Source organism: Bos taurus, chromosome 2 (genome assembly GCF_002263795.3).
Source record: "Bos taurus isolate L1 Dominette 01449 registration number 42190680 breed Hereford chromosome 2, ARS-UCD2.0, whole genome shotgun sequence".
Classification (NCBI taxonomy): domain Eukaryota; kingdom Metazoa; phylum Chordata; class Mammalia; order Artiodactyla; family Bovidae; genus Bos; species Bos taurus.
The window spans coordinates 103,969,050-103,992,236 of record NC_037329.1 but is presented as its reverse complement, the minus strand read 5'-3'; the positions used below and the strand labels follow the sequence as shown (position 1 = coordinate 103,992,236).

At 42.6% G+C, this 23,187-nt stretch overlaps 1 protein-coding gene across 1 annotated transcript in view; it reads left to right on the top strand.

Annotated features, from left to right (window-relative positions):
* The window catches only part of MREG (melanoregulin), a 68,330-nt gene extending 46,486 nt beyond the window's left edge, over positions 1 to 21,844 (top strand). Inside the window, exons 3-5 of the mRNA NM_001192953.1 lie at positions 18,479 to 18,569; positions 19,690 to 19,853; positions 21,106 to 21,844. Coding sequence (NP_001179882.1) covers positions 18,479 to 18,569; positions 19,690 to 19,853; positions 21,106 to 21,240 — 390 coding nt within the window. The 3' untranslated portion in view covers positions 21,241 to 21,844. The remainder of the gene's footprint in view (positions 1 to 18,478; positions 18,570 to 19,689; positions 19,854 to 21,105) is intronic.
* Positions 21,845 to 23,187: the final 1,343 nt, after the last annotated feature.

Here is a 23,187-nt window from a genome sequence, read left to right as displayed (position 1 = left end):
TGAACTGCAGGCAGAATCTTTACTCCTGAGCACCTGGGGAAGCCCATAGGGTTACGTAGAGTCGGAAATGACTGAAGCAACATAGCATGAATGCACACACCTGCCTTCTTTCCTTTTTTGGGGAGGCTTACCCACGCCTACCCTCAACACACACACATACACACATAGCCAGTAAATGGACCACAGGCCAGCTATTTAACTCCTGAAGGTATAAAAAAGTGGAATTATTCAGGGTTAGGCAGAAATAAAAGCAATTTGGCAGCTTTCAAATAAAGGAAGGACAATTATAATTTGGGTTCCTGGTAATAAAGTATGGAAAAAGAGTAATTACAGAAAGGGTTATCACTATAAACAATTATTTTCATTAAAAAAAAGTAGAAAATGGTCAGATTTGGGGGGTTGTTAGTTTTTCAAAGCAAATGACAGCTTCCTCCTTTCTCTCCTTCCTCCTCTCTGCTATCTGTCTGCCTGGCTCTGCTGAGTTTTGCATGTACCGGCCACCCCCTTCCGGGTTATCATATTGTCCTTGCTCCTTCCCCTTTTTCTTCCTTCTCTTTGAAGCTGGCAGAGATCCTGAATTCAGAGTAAATGCCCACAGAAGCAACAGTGTTTTCAGCTAAATATTGTAACATGCACAGGAACTCGCAGACTTACTGACAGGCTTTTCACTTCGGCATCAGGTGACCTAAGGTCTGTGCATTGCAATCCAGAACACGGTAAATACTTCTAAAAATAAATTCGACTTACAGTAATACCCATAGCTAGATTTTTCTATTTTTGAAGCAGTTAGATACTTGGTTAGGTTAATAAAGGAAATCATTAAAAATAACAAAAATCAATAAAAATAATTCTTGGGGATATTAAAGTTTTAAAGTTTCTATTCTGAATATAAAAGAAGTACATGATCATTATGGAAAATTTGGAACATACAGGGAAAAAAATCATCTACACATAATCTTATCCTTAGATTAAACACTATTATACTACTTTATTGCATTTTTCTTTTGCTTTTTTTGAGACAAAATATACATATATATAGATATGCACAGACATGTATGTAGTTATTCTCCTCTGTCCATGGAATTCTCCAGGCAAGAATATTTTCCATTCCTTTCTCCAGAAGGGAGAATATATATATGTATTATGTATATACACTATACATAATATTACATATATACATAATATTATATATAGTGTATATATTATGTATATAGACTATACATACATATATATATGTATGTATTATATATATTATGCATATACACTTGTATATTATGTGTGTGTATATATGTATATAATGTATATATACTAATGTGAATATATACACTTGTTTCAAAAATATGTTATGATAAATATATATAGTCTGCTTTAACTAACACTGATCACTAATGTATCATTTAAGTCTTTTTTCATCCATCATCTTTTAATTAGTGCTTTAAAGCACATTATTTGCATTGACCTTTTTTGCATTTGAGATTATTTCCTTAGGCTAGATTCTTCAAACTGTAATTCATAGATTAAAGATTTTATCCATTTTTATATACTCTGATATATACTGCCAAATAGTTTTCACTATCTGTGAAAAAAATAAAGTAACACCAGTTTCATAACTCTCAATACAAAAGAGCGCCTTTCACCACATCCTTCCCAGCACTGGATGTTCTCATTTTCTTTTATTTTTAATAGATAATTTGGCTAATTGTAAGGGTTCATAAGGGTTGCTTAGTTGATCAGTTGTGTCCGACTCTTTGCAATCCCATGGACTTTAGCCCACCAGGCTCCTCTGTCCATGGGATTCTCCAGGCAAGAATACTGGAATGGGTTGCCATTCCCTTCTCCAGGGAATCTTCCCACCCCAGAGCTTGAACCTGGGTCTCTTGCATTGCAGGCAGATTCTTTACCATCTGAGCCACTAGGGAAGCCCTTATACAATTTGGCTAGACAACAACAAGACAAAATTTATTGTTTCATTGAGAATTCTTGAAGGGTAGATAATTATTTCCTAATTGATCCTTTCATGAATTATCTATCCATGGCTTCTGTCCATGGGGTCACAAAGAGTCAGACACAACCGAGTGACTAAACAACCATACTTGTATCAAATGCTTTTTCCACTATGTTACTTGTCTTTTTAATATTATTTTTTCTCCGTGACTAAGTTTCAGGTTTTTATTTAGTCAAATTATATATTTTTCTTTTGCCTTGGAGGTCTTTCAAAGTAGTATGACATTTGCCCAGGTATAGGAATCAGTTCAATGAGATTATGGTACAAAAGCATTTGTAGACAGTGAAAGACACGCTACCAATGATAGGGGCAGTGACTTCTCCCCCGACTGTCACCTGGAAAGAACCTGCAGTTCTTACGGACCCACATAGAAATGTTTTCTGGTAAGGTCTGGATAAAGAGGTGTCCTTTTGCAAACTGCCACTCTTCAGCATGTATTTACATTTATGGCATCTTTCCGTTTGGGTGAGCCTCACTGGAGGTGCTGACTCGCCAGGCATGGTCAGCAGCTGCCATATTGCACAGCCCAGGGCTAGAGGCTGAGGTTGGGTGGCTGACCTTTGCGATGCCCTCTAGACTCTGCACGCAGACAATCCATGGTTACATCCAGACTTGCTAGGTAATTTGAAGATGCTGCCTTCCTTGAAGGTACACAGTTAAAGTAATTGGCTGTTTCTGTCTTGCCAGAAATTCAAGCCCCTCTTTCCACTCCATGCACAGGAACTGACTTATTATCCTATGCCTTTAGTGACAACAACTAATTGTCTCTTTCTTGCTGTGGCCTGAGCAGCAGATCCGAGAATGGGTTCCAGTGAGTTATAGTGTCACAGGAAAACACCGAGGCCCAGTTCTTTGCACTGGCTGTGTTGGCCACATTGCCTCCTGAGTGGGGCCCTTCTACCATTGCTAAAATTGTGTGTAGGCTGGAACCACGCAAATTCGACAGGACTGACTTGAAATCTCTTTGCTTAACGGCCCCATCCGTGGCTTTGCTGGCATCCATCCACAGCCGAAGCTGCAAGTTATCCCTCGGCTTAATCTGGTTAAAACCAGAAAAAGAATTAGGTCAGTGGCCACTGGCTGCAAGGCAGTCTGTTTCCAGAACTCCAGCCGAACTGCGGAATATAAATCAGCAGGGAGAGTTGGCAAAGCATTACTTGGTACTTGCATTTGACTTGTTCTGGGTCCGACTTCTAGCCCTGGTTCTAGGTCTTAACACAAGAGCTCGAAGAGGGCAGTGGATCTACATTAGCAACCAGGGGTAGTGGTGGTTCAGTAGCTCAGTCGTGTCTGACTCTTGGCGACCACACAGACTGCGGTACACCAGGCTCTCCTGTCTTTCACCGTCTCCTGGAGTTTGCTCAGACTCATGTCCATTGAGTCGGTGATGCCACCCAACCATCTCAGGATGTACTTTTCCATGGTGCCTCAGGCAGGAACTGCAGAATGCTGTTTGGGGTTTGAGGCTCTGCCTGGTAGGTCGGGTCAAACTGCCCAATCTGCCAGACCTTGGGCAAGTTTCACTTTATTGTCTTTTAAGTATTAGAGCAGAGGTCCCCAACCTTTTTGGCACCAGGGACCGATTTCGTGGGAGACAGTTTTTCCAAAGACCAGGGATCGGGGGATGGTTTGGGGACGATTCAAGTGCATTACATTTATTGTGCACTTATTTCTAATCTAATGCCACCTCTGATCTGACAGGAGGTACTACTTTGCAGCCTGGAGCCTGGGGACTCCTGTTAACTAGAGCATCTGGGGTGGGGGTCTCAGAGCCTAGCAGTTTGTGCAGCAAGCTTACCCAACTAAGGCCCAGCTTTCTCTGGGATTCAGAGAGAAGGCAAGTAGATGGCTCTGGAAGGTCAGGAGGAAGGAGTTGTTCAGTCGCTCAGTCATGTCTGACTCTTTGCGACCCCATGGACTGCAGCACGCTAAGCTCCCCTGTCCTCCTTCACTATCTCCCAGAGTTTGCTCAGAGATGGAAACCTGTAAGTCAGAAGCTTGTTCCCTTTTTTTTTTTTTTAATGTGAGCTTTATTTTTTTTAAAGATTATTTTGATGCGGACCATTTTAAAAGTTTAAATTTTATTGAATTTGTTACAGTATTGCTTCTGTTCAACTTTTGTTTGTTTGTTTGTTTTGGCCACAAGGCATGGGAGTCTTAGCTCCCTGACCAGGGATGGAACCTGCACACCTTGCCTTGGAAAGTGAGGTCTTAACTATTGAAATGACAGGGAAGTCCCCAGAGGCTTGTTCTTATCTCCCTGGATTGGTGGGTCTGAGGAGATTAGGGGAGAGAGAACCTCATCAGAGTTTGACCTTCCCAACTGAAAAGGCTCGTTTCCATAGGCCTTAGTTACCGACCCATAGGTCTTGTGTGGAGCGGATGTTCCAGAGTAGTGAGATGTCTGGGCTGAAGCAGTAATGAAACTACACACTTCAGACTGGGACCCGATCCCAGGCTCACCTCACCTGGGACTTGAGCCCAAGTCTTCTAACTTCTCTCCTTTGGAAGGGGCTGGAATTCAGCCGCACGTGAGATGGACTTGAACCCACAATCTCTGGCTTAGAAGGGGACTCGAACCCACAGTCTCCCAGTTGAAACAGTCTGGGACTTCCCTGGTGGTCCAGGGTTAAGACTCCATGCTCCCAATGCAGGGGATCTGGGTTTGATCCCTGGTCAGGGAACTAGATTCGGCAACTAAGAGTTGGCTAAAGATCCTGCAGGCTGGAAACTAAGACCCGATGCAGCCAAATAAATATTAAGAAAAGAAAGAAAGGAAACCCCACGTCTTAGCACAGAAGGAATTCAGCAAGAGGCCAAGTGATAGGCAAGAAGTAGATTTATTATTAATGATATAGAATGCTTGTGAAAGACACAAATGGGCAGGCAGGAGGGCTCTGCCCTGAGAGCTAAGTGGGAAAGCAGGTTCATTCAAGGAGGGATATGCTCCACAGACAGAGTGTGGGCTGTTTCAGAAGTTAAGAGGCCACAAGGTGTGAGGTTGGTTATTCTTTATGGGCTGGGTAATTTCATAGGCTAATGAGTGGGGGGATTATCCCAATTATTTTAGGGCAGGGGCAGAGATTTCCAGGAATCAGGCCAGTGCCCACTTTGATGGTTGGCTTTGGAACTGTCATGGTGCTGGTGGGTGTGTCATTTAGCATATGCTAATGTATTATAATAAGCATATAATGAGGCTCAAGGTCTACTGGAAGTTAAATCTTTTGCCATCTTGGGCCTGTTAGGTTCTAACCAGTTCATGTTGCATCCTGAACAACTATGTCATTCTTTTTTTAAAAAATAATTTTATTTATTTATTTTGGCTGTTGTGGGTCTTCGTCACCGCAAGGGCTTTTCTCTAGTTGTGGTGAGGGGAGAGCTAGCCATTCTTCATTGAGGTGGGCGGGCTTCTTATTGCAGTGGCTTCTCTTGTGGTGGGGCATGGGCTCTAGGGCATGCCAGCTTCAATAGTTGCGACACATGGACTCCATAGCTGCAGTTCCCGGGCTCTAGAGCGCAGGCTCAATAGATGTGGCACACAGCTTAGTTGTTTTGAGGAATGTGGGATCTTCCCAGAACAGGAATCAAACCTGTGTCTCCTGCATTGGCAGGAGGATTCTTTATCACTGAGCCACCAGGGAAGCCCCACTACGTCATTCATTTAAAGTTTGTGTCCTGTCCCCTTCTCTCCTGCCTCGATCAGGCCAAGCCTTGTTGGGAGCTGTTGGAGGGCCCTCCAAATTCTGGAGCCTCCAAGGACTGAGCACCAGGGCCCCAGGCACTGGCTCCTCCTTGGCCTCTGCTCCCTACTGCCACCTCCTGCAGTGTTCATCTGGTCTGCGGTTTCTCCTCTATCACACCGACTTTCTCATCTGATCTTGGGCTGAGGTGGAAGCAGAAGCTGATGAGTGGAGCAGCAATCTAGGAACAGTGAAATACAGTCCTGTCTTTGCTGCTCACACACCGTGGGGTGGAGGGTGGAGAGAATGGGCTTTTATAGTCCCCACAGAGGGTGCCTCTCTTGGGTGGGTGGCCTTGACTCTGTCCAGACCAAGCTCTGAGCTTCCTCTGCATAATCTCCTCTTTCCTCCTCTCCCCACTGGCCCCTTGCGCTGGGACCCGGTTGCTGGGCAGTGAGGGGGGTGTGGTCCAGGGTGTGGAGAGCAGGGCAGGGCCTGTCTGTCCTCTGGATCCTAGTGGCCCTGCCAGAGCCGCTTCAGGAGTGAAAGTCCCTGCATTATGTTCCCTTTCTTTCTCTGTGTCCCAGTTTCCACATTGGTGACAGGGAAGGGCCATGGAGTGAGCTAAATTTGGGCCTAATTGGTGCAGCTTAGGATACTGGGAGAAGCCTGGGTTAAGGAGTCAAAGAGACTTGGGTTGAAATTTTAGGTTCCCTACTTAACAGCTGTGAGGTCGCAGCTGAGTTGTTTAACCTCCCAGGGTCTCACTTAACACACTTCTAGAAAAGGATCCACAAACCCAGCTCATCAGATTTTCTAATGAAAACAAGGACACATGTGGAGTGCTCAGGACAGGGCCTGCCTCACTGTCTAGCCTCAATATCTATTGTTATTTAAAGAGACTTATGTGAAAAGTACGTTTCAAATGTCAGCTGCTTGATCAGCACACAGCAGGAGAGGTGAATGGGTTATTTTGTTTTATTTCATCTTTCTTGAATTTATTCTGCTTCCCCAAAATATGGGGATCAAAATACCTTGATTATATAAAACTCCCTTGTTGAGAATCCACATGGAGTAGAACTCATGTGGCTTTTTCTGATAAAATTTAGTGCTGCTTTCCAGATTCAAAGCAGGCACTCAGTCATCAGCAGAAGGTGGCCTTTCTGTGAATTGTCATTTTCATTTGGGTTCAGCCAGCCCACTGGGCGCCTGCTGTGTGCAGAGGACTGTGTACGGCATGGATGAATCCAGACTCTTGTAACCTCAAAGCCCACAGTCTAGAAGTGAAAGAGATGTTACAAGTGCCTGGATGACAACATGTGTGCTCAGTTGCATCAAACTCTTGGTGACCCCATGGACTGTAGCCCACCAGACTCCTCTGTCCATGGAATTCTCTGGGCAAGGATACTAGAGTGGATTACCATTTCCTTGTCTAGGAGATCTTCCTGATTCAGGGATCGAACTCATGTCTCTTGTGTCTCCTGCATTGACAGGCAGATTCTTTACTGCTGACCCACCTGGGAAACCCCTATATGACAATATCTTGACAGTAAATAACTCTACAGCAGTTCCCATAAAGGGGCCGAGGAATTTCAAAAGAAGCAGCAGTTCCTTTGAGCTGTAAGAAAAGCAAAGCCTTCTCAAGGTGGCGGCATTTGGCTGTGCCTGGAAGTTCAGTTCAGTTCAGTTGCTCAGTTGTGTCCGACTCTTTGCGACCCCATGAACCTCAGCACGCCAGGCCTCCCTATCCATCACCATCTCCCGGAGTCCACCCAAACCCATATCCATTGAGTTGGTGATGCCATCCAACCATCTCATCCTCTGTCGTCCCCTTTTCCTCCTGCCCTCAATCTTTCCCAGCATCAGGGACTTTTCCAGTGAGTCAGCTCTTCGCATCAGGTGGCCAAAGTATTGGAGTTTCAGCTTCAACATCACTCCTTCCAATGAACATCCAGGACTGATCTCCTTTAGGATGAACTGGTTAGATCTCCTTGCAGTCCAAGGGACTCTCAAGAGTCTTCTCCAACACCACAGTTCAAAAGCATCAATTCTTTGGTGCTCAGCTTTCTTAATACTCCAACTCTCACATCCACACATGACCAATGGAAAAACCATAGCCTTGACTAAACGGACCTTTGTTGACAAAGTAATGTCTCTGCTTTTTAATATGCTGTCTATGTTGGTCATAACTTTCCTTCCAAGGAGTAAGCGTCTTTTAATTTCATGGCCGCAGTCACCATCTGCAGTGATTTTGGAGCCCAGAAAAATAACGTCAGCCACTGTTTACACTGTTTCCCCATCTATTTGCCATGAAGTGATGGGACCGGATGCCATGATCTACAATTTTCTGAATGTTGAGCTTTAAGCCAACTTTTTCACTCTCCTCTTTCACTTTCATCAAGAGGCTTTTGAGTTCCTCTTCACTTTCTGCCATAAGGGTGGTGTCATATGCATATCTGAGGTTATTGATATTTCTCCCGGCAGTCTTGATTCCAGCTTGTGCTTCCTGCAGCCCAGCATTTCTTGTGATGTACTCTGCATATAAGTTAAATAAGCAGGGTGACAATATACAGCCTTGATATACTCTTTTCCTATTTGGAACCAGTCTGTTGTTCCATCTCCAGTTCTAACTGTTACTTCCTGACCTGTATACAGGTTTCTCAAGAGGCAGGTCAGGTGGTCTGGTATTCCCATCTCTTTCAGAATTTTCCACAGTTTATTGTGATCCACACAGTCAAAGGCTTTGGCATAGTCAATAAAGCAGAAATAGATGTTTTTCTGGAACTCTTTTGCTTTTTCGATGATCCAGTGGATGTTGGCAATTTGATCTCTGGTTCCTCTGCCTTTTCTAAAACCAGCTTGAACATCTGGAAGTTCACGGTTTACGTATTGCCGAAGCCTGGCTTGGAGAATTTTGAGCGTCACTTTACTAGCGTGTGAGATGAGTGCAATTGTGAGGTAGTTTGAGCATTCTTTGGCATTGCCTTTCTTTGGGATTGGAATGAAAACTGACCTTTTCCATTCCTTTGACCACTGCTGAGTTTTTCCAAATTTGCTGGCATATTGAGTGCAGCACTTTCACAGCATCATCCTGGAAGACAGGGTAGGATTTAGATGACAGTAGAATGTGGTCAGAGGCAGACAGGGTCAAGATGGAGAGCCTGTCTGGGACTGACACTGCTTTTTCAGTAAGTGGTACCCACTGGAGTTCTCTGTGAGAGAAATGACCCAGTCTGACCTTTAGGAAGATAGCTGGTTGGGAGGAGACTGGAGTAGTTAGCTTCTGGAAGCAGAGGGACCTTTACTGGAGCTGTTTAGGCCAATGAAGGCTGAGACAGTGGCGATAGATATGAGAGGAATCTTGTGACAGAGGCAGAAGGACCAGGACTGGGTGACTGATTTGGATGCGTTGAGAAGGTGGGCTGGAAGGGAAGTGAGCGGTAGATGGCCACGTTGGGAGTGTCAGAGGGCCTGTGCTGGCTTGATGGAGGCCGGTGGGGAGTCAGACTGGGCTCTGTCCAGTGGCCGGGTCAGCCACCCGTCCATGTGGAGGCATCTGACAGAAAGGGGACAATAGAAACCTGGACCTGGGGCTTGGGTTCAGGGCCCCAGAAGGAGGCCTGGGCGTCACCGGCCGAGAAGTAGTGACAGCAGAGGTGGGGCGTTAGAGGAAATCATCCAGGTAGGTGGAAGGGGAAAGACCCGACACAGAGCCTTGGGAGAGGACCACACAAGAAGAGGCAGAGGAGGAAGAAGACCGGCAGAGGGAGGGAGGAGAGTGAGGAAGTGGAGCTGGAGGAGGCACTTTAGAGGCAGGGAGTCTGAACCTCTGACCTCCTGCTGGCTGACTCCAGGCAAGAACCAGACCTTTCTACTGCCGTATGGGGGGACTAATGTCCACCCTACCCCACCAGGTGTCCTGAAGGGCACTTAGTAGATGCTTATTGCTTCTTTCCCGTAGAGACCTGGGGAGGCATGGGAAGAAGTAGGGTGGGGGGCACATCAGCATCCTATGCTTTAGGAAAGGACACTCCTGTTGGGTTACTCCTGAGCTGAGGAGGTGGGGGACGGACCTTGGCACTTGCCGTGGGTAGCAGGTCTGAAAAGCTGATAGCCAGGCGCTGATGAGTAAGGGGATGAGGAGGAAGAGAGAAGGCTCTGGAAGCTCCCTTTGAAACCACGTAGCCAAGAAGGGAGGGTGGACAACCACGTGGCATTAGAGGAAGCAGGGTAAAGAGAAGGGCGTCTTGGTAGTGCGTCACTGAAACCCTCTGACCTCTCAGGAAGAGGGAGCTAGTTCCTGGCAGAAATCCATTTCTTGGATTTGGCATCTGGGGTTGAAGCGTTCGGGTGTTTGTTCAGAGATGCCAGCCGATGCACTCTGGAAGGAAGAAGTCTGTCACGTGAGCCAGGGAAACTGTGGTTGGTCTTGTGAGCCCGTTGGGGCCCCGGCCGGGTTTCTGAATTAGATGTCCTGTGACCCAGTCATCTTGAAAGCCTGGGAGGAGAGGGCTGCCGGCTTTCCAGGGACTTTTCCAAGGGAAGGGAGACAGTGTGACCTGTCTCCTTCTGAAATGAGTGATGGGGCTTCAAGGGAAGAGCAAAGGAAGTATCCAGTAGGTAGATGAGTCTAAGAACCTTGGGGCCTTTCTCAGTTTCGAAGCCTAGTTTCAGAAAAGTGTGGGCAGTTTCTCAGCTGTCTCTGCCTTGCAGACAAGCACAGCCCGATCCCAGACATTGACCTTTTCTCCTCTGTCCTCGGAATCTCAGACCTTGGCTTCTGCCACCCTCACTGCCCACCCCATCTGCATCTTGAAGGGAGTGGTTTTGCCTTTGTCTCACTCCTCAGAGGTGACAGTAGCCAGGTGGACAGGAGGGTGTGGGAGAGGGGTAGTTGAGGGGGTTGAGGTCCCTCCACCTGCTCTGAGGAGGGGAGACGGAACGGAAGTCCCCAAAGGAAGGACTCCCAGGGAGTCAACCCTTGAGAAGGATGTTCTTGCGTGGCTGCATTCTTGCCTAAAGCCTGGTGATACTTTGCTTTTAGAAAAGTTCTTTTTTCTTCCATGATTTTAATTGTGTTTTCTCTGTTCCTCCTTCAGGTTGACCTCTGTTCTAATCATCTGCTCTTTTGTCTTTAACTGCCTTCTTACCTTGCTCATGCACCAACTCCTCCCCACACCCCCCACCTCCCAGCACTTTCCTGTTTGAAGAGACAGGGTAGACAGTGGCTATGCATGTTGGCCCTACAACCAGACTGCCTGGGTCAGAAATCTCAGCTCCTTATCTACTAGTGTGTACACCTGGGCAAGTACTTCATCTCCCTGAGCCTCAGTTTCCTCATTTTTCAAATGTTATAATAATATCCATCTCATTGAGACTTCCCTGGTAGCCCAGTAGCTAAAGCCTTGCGTTCCCAATGCAGGGGGCCAGGGTTTCGATCCCTGGTCCAGGAACTAAATCCCAGACACTGCAACTAAGAGTTTGCGTGCCACAGCTAAAGATCCTGCTGCAAATAAGATCCAAATAAATTAATAAAAATATTTTAGAAAATCCATCTCATACATGTCATATTATGAGAATTAACTAAATAAATACATATAAAGAGCTTAGAGTAGTACCTGGGAAGTTATAGGTACTCTGTCAATATTATCTATCTATATCTGTCTACTGTCTGTCTGACTCTCTTTTTTTGTAAATGCCTTCAAATCCTTTTCTAATTTTTCCAGGTGACACAGAAGGAATATATTATGTTGAAAGAGCCTACAGAAGTTATATTTCTAGAAATGATAAATTATATAGTGTATTTTCACCGTGCTGTGTGCTTAGTCGTTCAGTCGTGTCTGACTCTTGGCGACCCCATGGATTGTAGCCCACCAGGCTCCTCTGTCCATGGGGATCCTCGAGGCAAGAATACTGGAGTGGGTTGCGGTGCTTGCCTCTAGGGATCTCCCAAACCCAGGGATTGAACCCAGGTCTCTTGCATTGTAGGTGGATTCTTTACTGTCTGAGCCACCAGGGAAGCCCCTAAAGTACAGCAGCTATCACATGGAGCTCCAGTGATGGAGAGCCCATTCTCTTAGAAAACCTTCATCCTGGGTGGAAAGTCCCATCTAATATCGATCTTTCTGTGGCTTCCACTAACACGAACAAGTCTTACTGGAACAAGGAATAAATAAAGTTATTAGTTCTTGTTATTAGGAGCAAATAAAAATGCACCCAACTCTTAGGTTGAAAAAAGTCAACATAGCCAAAGGACCAGATGCAGGGACGTGTCTTTTGCATGAACTGCTGCTAATAAATTTCAACTTGTAGATTTTATATCATAGGCCTTATTTGTTACAGGTTTCAAGCCTTGATTCTTACATTCCCTGTGTTAGTCATCTCTGCTACTTTTGTGAACTTTGACCCCATACAGTACCTGATGAAAATGATGGCTAAGCTCAGAAACCAAGCCCTTTCCTGTGTCACTAAAAACCTTCCTCCAAGCTGACGTCAACAGCTTTGAATGCTCTTCAGTAGCTTGAAGACTACCTTAGTCTGTGTTATCCACTTCACATTTCTCTGTGAAAAGCAAGCATGAGAGAATCCGTTAGAGGCTTGTTAAAATGCAGATATTCCTCCACCCCCATATATCACATGTCTTTCTTACTTATCTACCTGCAGAATGAAAGAAAATGAAATGGGAGAAGCAGTCAATATATATATTTTTTAAATATCTTTTGGAAACTCCATTTTGAATAGAAAGTAGCATAAGATGATACGAATTGGTGAAAATTGAAAGGAAAGAGATAGCAGTTACAATATTCAAAGAATTCATTTTATCAAAAAGCTATCACTTTCAAGTAAAAGTATTTGACTACTCTGCACCTTGTAGTTCCTTGAGTTAGATGTTTAATATTAGCAATATAATGTTGTTATAACTACAGTCGTATGGAGTCTTCTTTTAATGTGGATGTTGAGTTGAAGTGGGAATTCCCATAGGGATATACACAGTGTATGATACATGTTGGTACTTGGGGCAATATAGCTCTTCCATCTTTCTCTGTCTCTCATTGCAAGGGAGGAGGACAAGTGGGGATACAGAGTCTCACTAGCATTTGCACAGATCACGATCTGTTCCCTGGGGCTGGCACATTGCAGCCCCCAGTGAAATCTGGGTTCCAGTAGCAAAAAAGAAAGACATAATACAGACCCTGGGGTAACTGATCTGTCTGCCACAAGCAGATGCTTGATGTTCGCTTCTCCAAGACCTGTTTTCCTCTTCTCTCATCAATCTATCAGGTTTGTCCCAAATTTCCTTTGGAGAGAACAGTTACATTCTCAGTTCTAAGAGTGGACACTGATTCAGTTCAGTTCAGTCATTCAGTCGTGTCTGACTCTTTGTGACCCCATGGACTGCAGCACACCAGGCTTCCCTGTTCTTCACCAGTTCCCAGAGCTTGCTCAAACTCATGTCCACTGAGTCGGTGATGCCATCCAACCATCTCATCCTCTGTCATTCCCTTCTCCTCCCACCTTCAATCTTTCCCAGCATCAGGGTCCTTTCCAGTGGGTCAGTTCTTTGCATCAGGAGGCCAAACTATTGCAGTTTCAGCTTCAGCATCAGTCCTTCCAATGAATATTCAGTACTGATTTTGACGGGGTTGATCTCCTTGCTGTCCAAGGGACTCTCAAGAATCTCCAGCACCACAGCTCAAACAGGACACTGATTGGCTTAAGCTAATAAACTCAACCCTGGCTGGATATTAGAACCAATAAGGGACTATTTTAAAATATCTGTGTGGGACCTATCTCTCAGAGCAACAAAATCAGAATCCTTTGAAGGGGTGCTTGGCTTGAAATCCAATAACATAAGCCAATCAGCATATCCCCCTGGCTCAAGGATGGGCACGTAACCCAACTCAAGCCAAGCAGATGCAGCAAGTTTTCATTTTATGCCCTCTGTTCTCTTTGAATTTTTATTTCTTTGTGATTATATTAATTATATATTAGTTATATTTGTATAGTTAAAAGTAAATTAATCTCTTTTGAAGTTGCTCATAAGATGATTTTAAAGTATATGTCATCTATTGTTAGAGTACATTTCTTCAAATGTACAAATCTCCATTTTAGGAAGAAGTAAGAAGTATATTTTAACTGTGCCATGTATCTACAACCTCACAGTAACACAGAATAGGTGTGAATAAAATGTTTTAATTTTATGTCTGAGAAGATGACTCCTGGAGCTTAAATCAGAGCTCAAGGTCAAGACCAGCTCATGGGATGGAGAAGCCGCAGGAAAGCTGGCTCCTGACTGTGGAAGCCGATTGTTCTTTGTTCTGCTGTTCATGTTTGACCTCAGCCTTCTTATCTAGCAGCTCTAATCTGATCTGGCCAAAAACTAGAGAGGAGAAAATCCTCAAGGATTCAGCTAAGTATCTTCAGTTGCTCTTTTTCAATCAGATGTTTTTCGGTTTGACTTGGTTCCCAGATACCTTATGAAATTAAATTTGCATGATTTCTTTGATTACACCTCTGCTAATGTACTCATTGTTCAACTTGGAGGCCACAGTGACACAATGACCACCTTGCATTACTTCAGAAATTATGAGTAAACAAAGATTGTTTTAGAAGGTAAGAGTGTTAACTTTTGATGTCTAGTAGATTTGAGTGTCAAGTCATTTGTGAAGAATATTTGACTTGTTATTTTCAAGTTATTTGTCTGAAGAAAATTGCTGCAGTTTTTAAAATGTAGAAGGACATCATAAATCTTGTTTTTCTCTAATACTAAGGAATAAATGAGTTAGTTTCTTTAGTTGTGGGTAAGATTTTGTTCATCATTGTTTCTTATTTGCTACATTTAGATTCTGTTCTTTGGGATCATATGCTAAGAAAAAATTCAAATCCTCTCTTATCATCATTTATTTTTTCAAAAGCCAATTCTTTGTTAAAACTCTGCCCAAGCTACTTCTGGTTTTAGAGCTTTACATTTTGCACAAAGCTTTCAGAATGCTTTCATATATGGTTATCCATGACTATTGTGTCAAAAGAAGAAATGTGGATTTATGAAATGCTGAGTTTCATTCTGTTAATCTTAATAGGCACTTATCACATGCATCCATACTCGGCAGATTTTAAAACGTTGCATCGTTGCTTCTCCTTTGACAGTTTATCAGAGGAACGGACAGTAAAATGCAATGAGATTGTGTAGCATTGTTAGTGTTTAGGAATAGCAAAATAACCAACATATGGACAGCAAGAAAAGACTTAAAAAACCTGAAGCCTAGATTACCCAATGATGAATGGGTGTCTGAAAAAGAGAGATTTGGCTACACTTAGTTCAGGACAGAAGTTCTGACCATCAGCCCAAGGAGCTAAAGGAAAATTAGCAGACTTTTCATCGCAAGGTAGTGAAGCCACCTAGTGGTTTGTTAGATAATTTAAGGTTATGTGAATGTATAAAGTGTCTTGTGAATTGATTGAGCGGGTCTCTGTCAAGCATGAATAGGACTTTGATCATTTATCATTTAGTCCGGCAAGGAGGGTCAGTTTCATTGAGAAGAAGCACAGCGGTGCTCTGTGTAATCTTTTATATATTTATAATCTTTTTTAAAATCAGAAAGGAGTTAAGTTAACTTATATGAAACTACTGTGAGAGAGCACAAACTAGAAGAGGAAAAAAAAATATGTAAAAAGTAGTAAAAACTTCTGTTAATTAAAACGTTTTCGAGATTCTGTACATTTTCCATGATAGGACTCTACGTTTTCAGGAAAGCATGGAAACCGATCAGTTATAAAAATTCAGTGTTCAGAACAGTGAAATAATTTTGGGGAAAGGCAAAATCCTACCTGATGTGAAGAACAGAGAAATGTTTCTTCTGAAGGTCCTCACCGATGAGATACTGCCTCATGCCATGTATAATGTCCTCAGTCCTTGTAATAGAAATCAATCTTGAGTCTTGGAATATTGTTTCGTAGCTGTGGCTGCACTGCTTTGGAGGAGAATGTGCACCAAGCTGTATTTTCAGGGCTTGCCTGAAAGCATTTGATCCTCATAATAAGCCCGAGAGGAAGCCAATATTATTATCCCATACTGCAGAGTAGGCCAGTGACATGCTGTCACTTTATGAACCTGCCCAAAGTTAAGCTCTTAATGAGTAATGGAACTGGAATTCAACCCCTTTGTGCCCTTTTCCAAGATGCTATGTATACTGAATGGCACATCCAGTGAAAATGGCAATACTCTACTGAATACTTAGACAGTCTGTAGGGCATTGGATAGGAGTGCTTTAACATGGTGCTAAGGACATGGTGAGGACTGTGCATTTCTGAGATGACCCAGTTTACGTTGCCCTCCAGTGTCACAGGCTTCACCCTGACTCCAGTCACTGCACACTCATGCATATGCATGTGCATACACACCTTTGGTCAGAAACAGAGGACCAGGCAAGAGTACTCAGATTCACCACTTCCTGACTGATAAACAACAGCTGAAATTCATGAACTTTTAAAACAGTTCTATTTTATTGGAGTACAGTTGATGTACAATGTTGTGTTAATTTCTGGTGTACAGCAAAGCAGTTCATTCATTTTATATATATATATATATACACACACACATACACATTCTTTTTCACATTCGTTTCTATTATGGTTTATCACAAAATATTGAATATAGTTCCCTGTGCTATAGAGTGAGACCTTGTTCATCCATTCTATATATACCAGTTTGCATCTGCTAACCCCAAAGTCCTAATCCACCCCTTCCCACCCCCTCCCCTTGGCAACCACCAGTCTCCTCTCTATGTCCACAGTTCGGTTTCTGTTTCATAGATAGGTTCATCTGTGCCATACTTCAGGTTCCGCATGTAAGTGATACGAAAGACTGTTTGTCTGTCTTTCTGACTTACTTCACTTCATGTGATAATACTTAGGTCCATCCATGTTGCTGCAGATGGCATTATTTCATTCTCTTTTATGGCTGAGTAGTATTCTGTTGAGAAGGAAATGGCAGCCCACTCCAGTGTTCTTGCCTGGAGAATCCCAGGGACGGGGGAGCCTGGTGGGCTGCCGTCTCTGGGGTCGCACGGAGTCGGACACGACTGCAGTGACTTAGCAGCAGCAGCAGCAGTATTCTGTTGTGTATATGTACCACATCATCTTTATCCCTTCCTCTGTCCGTGGCCATTTAGTTTGTTTCCATGTTTTGGCTATTGAGAATAGTGCTGCTGTGTATATAGGGGTGCGTGTATCTTTTTGAATTATAGTTTTGTGAAACCCGTGACCTTCTGATAGCTTTGTACCTTCAGATACAAGATTTAAAATGCAATCATAACCAAATATGCTCTATTTTACTAGTTTTTCCTTCTTAGAGTGGTATCTATAAATGTTTGGGAATGGCAGCTAAATTGATTTCTCTTAACCAGTCATGAAAGTTGATTAGGGATGAGCAAGGCAAGCCTGGCATCACTGAAACATTTTCAGTTAGAGGAGTCAAAATACCATATAATCTGAGTCTCAAATTGAGCGTTTAGAATGATGCTCTTTTAAGCTGTACTTTAGCACAGAAAAGGTATACTCTATAAAACGAATTTTTCATGTAGATAAGGCTCCTTGAAAACATATTTCCATGGTGTTTAAAAGAAATCCGTAGCTCAGTAAAGATTCTGCTGCTGCTGCTGCTAAGTCACTTCAGTTGTGTCCGACTCTGTGCAACCCCATAGACGGTAGCCCACCAGGCTCTCCCATCCCTGGGATTCTCAAGGCAAGAACACTGGAGTGGGTTGCCATTTCCTTCTCTGCAGTAAAGATTCTTACGTTCCTGGAAGATTTAAGTTCTGTTTGAGGAGCTGAAGCTCAATACTTTGGCCACCTGATGTGCAGAGCTGGTTCATTAGAAAAGACCCTGATGCTGGGAAAGATTGATGGCAGCAGAAGGGGATGACAGAGGTTGAGATGGTTGGTTGGCACCACGGACTCAATGGACATGAGTTTGAGCAAGCTCGGGAGATGGTGAAGGACAGGGATGCCTGGCATCCATGGGGTTGCAAAGAGTCAGACATGACTGAGTGACTGAACAACAACAAAGATGACCTACTACCCATAAGGTTGAAGTATTCAAAAAGATAACCTTTTAATAGTTCTGCTGAGTGCCTGAAAATTTATCCTGTCTTGGGAATACAAATGAAAGAGAGCAATGCTGAAATACGGTAAAGGAAACATTGGCTGGAAATCAAGAAACTTGGGATTCCCAACTCCACTGTATTCTGATAACAAAGGAAGATACAAATTCTTTGGGTCTCATTTTTTCTCAGAAACTTCTGAGTCAGACCTGGATTCAAATACCAAGTCCAGTACCTATTAGTTGGATGATACTGTATTAGCTAGGTAAACTTTCTGGGCGTCAGTTTATTTATCTATAAAAAGTCTTTAGTAATACTGTGTGCAGGTATTTTATATATAAAAGTTTTTTTATACCTTTAATCTTTATAACATCCTTAAATGGAATATTCACTGTTGTTATCCCCACTTTATAGGTGCTATCACTGTAGTTGGGAAATTAGATAATGTGAAGAGGTTAATTAGGATAGTTTCTGAGATATGTTACATCACCTGGTACATAGCTGATATCCCAGACATGGAGGTGATGTATTCCTGCTGACTTCATCTCACCCAGCTCCTTCTCTTCTTTTAGGATATGCCTTGAAGATTAGTGAAGAGGAGAACTGCATGCATTAACAACTTAACTTTGGGAATTAGATAGAGATTTAGACCAAAGTGTAAAAATAAAACTGAAGTTTAATTTTTCCTACAGGAGTGGCAAAAACTCAATTATGATATCTACACCCTGCGACAGATTCGAAGGGAAGTGAGAAGTAGATGGAAACATATTTTAGAAGATTTAGGTGAGTCTAAAAGTGATTATAAAATGGCAAAAATAACCAGTTGTGGTTATTCCTCTCTACCTTCTCCAGCCTGGTTTTTATAAAAGGAATGTCAGTAACTGATGATTAAGGCTACTGTGTACTAATTGTTTTCCCAATACCATCCTCTCTGTATCCTCCAGCATAAACATCTGATGTTTCTCTTATCATCAGCCGTTGTCTTGAGGACATATTTTGCCATGTGTTACCCCATCTGTCTTCAGTATCAAGTAGGACAGGGCAGTGAAATCATAACGGGATATTCGTTCAATCAAGATCATTGAATTTGGGGGCATTGTACATTGATTGATTTAAATGGAGTGATTGGCCAATTACTCATAGCTTTATAAGATAGAGCAGATTAGGAGAAATGTTATTTGTAAGAGAGACCGCAAATACCTGTGGTATTAGAGTAGCTATTTGGTATTGATTTTTCTTAATTCTGCCAGGCTTGTAATTCAGTAAATATGGCCCTCACATTATAAAGAAGCTTGTTTTCATGTTCAGAAAAAATGGATTTATCAATTTTGAAGTCCTCAGTCCTTCTCCTTTGAAACAGAACATTACACCTTGGCATTATAACTTTGCAAATGTGGGTACCAAGTTGCTATCCCCTGTTGCTTATATTATGCTTGTATTAAATCTATGAGTCTTTTAGACCTTTGTATAAGTAATTTAGCCAGCCAACGATATTGCCCTGGGGGAGGGAACCTGGGCTTGGAGGAGTCTGGACCTGAAGATGACCATTTTGCAGGTTGAGGGGACAAGTAGGAATTCTGGGGACAGGGGAGGGGGTGAAGAGTAGGAAATGGGAGGAGGGTTTCCAAACTGATAAAGTGGGTGGCAGGCAGTCAGTGGGTGAGTAGCAGAGGCTTAACTTGGAGGGAAAAGTTGACAAAGAAAATTTGATACGAAGAAACCGCAAAAGCATTTTAATTAAAGACCCGACCAACCTCACTGAGCTGCAGGGCAGCAAAGGGAGCGGTGCTTTGGGCTTCAGCTTTCTCGTATTTGCTTCACAGCCGTCGCCGGTCCCCTCATCCCTTGCAGGCTGTTGTCTCCTTGTGACTGCTTCACGTGAGGGTTTAATTTCTTTACACAGGTTTTCAAAGAGAAGCAGACTCTTTGTTGTCAGTGACAAAACTGAGCACCATCAGTGATTCTAAAAACACAAGGAAAGCTCGGGAAATACTGTTGAGACTGGCTGAAGAGACCAGTATTTTCCCTACCAGTTGGGAGCTCTCGGAGAGATATCTCTTTGTTATGGTAAGTGTCCATCTGCTTATTTTTTAGTAATTTTTTAAAATTAATTTTTATTAGAGTATAGATGCTTTTGTCCTTTTGGAGGGTGTCTCAGATGGTAAAGAATCCGCCTGCAATCCAGAAGATTTCAGAGACCAGATTCTATCCTTGGGTTGGGAAGATCCCCTGGAGAAGGGAATGGCAACCCACTCCAGTATTCTTGCCTGGAGAATCCCATGGGCAGAGGAGCTTGTCAGGCTATAGTCCATAGGGTTGCACAGAGTCAGACACGACTGAAGCAACTTATCTCACATAGCTGCTTTAAAATGTTGTGTTGGTAGAACACTGAGTAGAGTTTCCGGCGCTATACAGTAGGTTCCTATTAGTTAGTCTATTTTATGATAGTGTCACTAGTGTGTGTATGTCGATCTCAGCCTGCCAGTTCATTCCGCTCACTCCCCTCTCCCTCTCACTGGTGCCCATACACTTGCTTTCTATATCTTTGTCTCTATTTCTGTTATGCAAATAAGATCATCTGTACCATTTTTCTAGATTCCACATATATGCATTCATATGTAATATTTGTTTCTCTCTTTCTGACTTACGTCCCTCTGAGTGACAGTTTCTAGGTCCATCCACATCTCTGCAAATGATCCAATTTTGCTCTTTTTTATGGCTGAGTAATATTCCGTTGTATAGATGTACTGCATCTTCTTTATCCATTCCTCTACTGATGGACATTTGGGTTCCCGATTTTGCTTTAAATTTTTGCTTCTCTGTTAGTCCATGTACTTATTCATCATTCTGACCCCATGAACTTCACCATGGTATGAGGTGTGGGAGATGGTGCTGGCATCTTATGCCTTGGTGTTCAGTAGCCAGCACATCATCATCACTTGGAGGGCTTTAAAAATTCAGGTTTTTGGAATACACTTAGACCAGTTGAGACTTGGGTTGTAGTTCAAGAATCTGTATTTTTCAGCCAATTTTGTTGGGTAGTCAGTTTTTTGAGCCATTTTTAGGTCAAAGAGATGTGAGAAATTGGGTATACAGCCTAAGATTGAAAAATGATTTGAAAGGACTCAGAGAGCAGGGGAATGTTTTCTGGAGAATGTAAGTCATTAAGGAATGTCTCTAAATTTGTTGAGAAAAATTTAATAAATGTTCTACTCATTCATCGTTATTTCTAGATGGATGTGATTTTTAGATGAATTTTTGCCACAGACAAGGCTTTGTTTCCATTTTGACAACACTTTTGTTTTTAATTTTTTGGCAGGACCGTCTCATTGCACTTGATGCTGCGGAAGAGTTCTTTAAAATTGCCAGTCGAACTTACCCCAAGAAGGCTGGGGTCCCATGCCTGGCAGATGGCCAGAAAGAACTGCACTACTTTCCTTTGCCAAGTCCCTAAAGGAGAAGCTACGAGGCAGAATGGGAATTCTTCCACTGGACCTCAACAGCCAACCAAAGTTGGGCAAATGCATGCAAACGAGAATGAGCAAGGAGAGAGCTAGCTAAGAGAAAAAGGATTTTGAATCCTACTAAAACCTAAGAGTTTGGATAGCTGGTCATCATGAAACTCTATGAAATGTTGAAGTTGCATTGAAACATCGTGGTGATCTTGCATCAGAGAGTTGGTCAGTGGGCTGTTTTATCATGGGTGATTAGATTCTGTTGCCCCCATTTTGGTTTTGGTTGTATAATGAGCTCTGACCACTGATCCTATTGGGAGAATGGGATATTCCAGTTAATAAGATTCCTGGAGCCATCATTGAGCCTAAATATGGATTACCAATTTTTAAATAACTGTTATATAATATAGGCTAACACCAAAACACTACCAGGCATGATGTGACCTTCCTTGATTTTGGAGCACCTACAGAACCTTGGAGGTGTTTAGAGCATCAATTGGAGAATATCCAGAAGTTTAGGTGTACCAAATAATAGAAATATGTAGGAGTGCTGCTCAGGAGGGAGTCCTAAGTAGAATGATCCCAAGCAGAACTCCATGTAAAAAGCTCTGTCTTCAGTTGTGGTACAGGCATCTCAAATTCTTAACGTTATTGAGATCTGGTTATGTCATTTTTGCATAGTGTCCAGCTCTGGGCCACAAGCCCCTGCCTGATATTTTATCAGGCATATTTTACCTTCACTGTCTTCTCTACTCTTTAGCCTGTTTCCAGCTTATTGACTGAAAGTTACACCTGCCCAGAGTCCTCTCGTGCATATTTGCAACTCTGTAGGCCGTGCTGCATTGAAGAAAGTCATTGCTGGACTTTCTTCCATCCTGAAGATGATTTTCAGAATGGAGCATTTCTGTCAATACAGTTTGCCACAGGTTGAGAAGCTCAGCTTCAAAAGTTATAGCCCCTTAAGCAAGGAGCTTGTCATGAAATCAGGGTTCATTGTATTGAAAAGAGCTTTTCAGGTTTATCAGTAGACTGCTGAAAATAATTGCAGTATTCTTACTTTTACAGATTTTGCTTTTCTGACTTCAGGTTTAAAAGTAACTTGTATGTAGTCTGTGCAGGGGATTGTGACTTGAAGATTTCCCTACCCCAACTAACTCTTTTGGTAGTGAATACTTTGTTTAAAATATTTGTCAGAGGAGATCCATGTTATCCATTTATGAGTACATTGCAGACCAATTAACTGACATGTTTCAGGAAAATTTTTTGTAGTTGAATAAGTAAACAAAAAGTTTTATTTTTTAAAATAAATAATACATTTTTATTTTGTTTTGTTTAGTTCTTAATACCTCTCTCATGTTGTTTAAAATTAGCCTACAGATATTTTCTCTCACTTCTGTAGGCTCTTGCAAGATAAACATACAGTGAGACAGACAAACAAAACCAAAAAGAAACAGTAAATTAACAAAATACATTTGAAGATCATACTGTTTTCATCCTTGTCCATGGAATTTGTGTTTTGTCTTTGCCTTTTTTGATGTCAAAATAGAGGAGATTGTTTGCATCTATAGAGAATAAGTTGTAACGATAGTCTTTATTTTTGGTAATGAATAAGTAAGGTTAAAACTGTCTCTATGATTATAAAAACTCATGGAATTATCCAGGAAACTTTCATTGCAAAGAATTAAAAAGTTTCTATATTTACTTTTCAGTTGAATGTGTGTTATATTTCCGAGAATAAAGAGGAAACAGATATTCTTTCCTTAATCCCTTTAAATTAAAGGTAAAGAGGCTGAGAGAGATGGGCTTAAGGACCTCTGGTTGTTCTAAAGCCAGTCAAGGGGCCAGTCTGAGCTCAAGTCCATTGAGAAGTATGTGAGAGGGGCTTGAGGGTGACGGGAGTGACCACTTCAGAAGTCACAGGGTGCTCAGCAGGAACAGGATCCAGG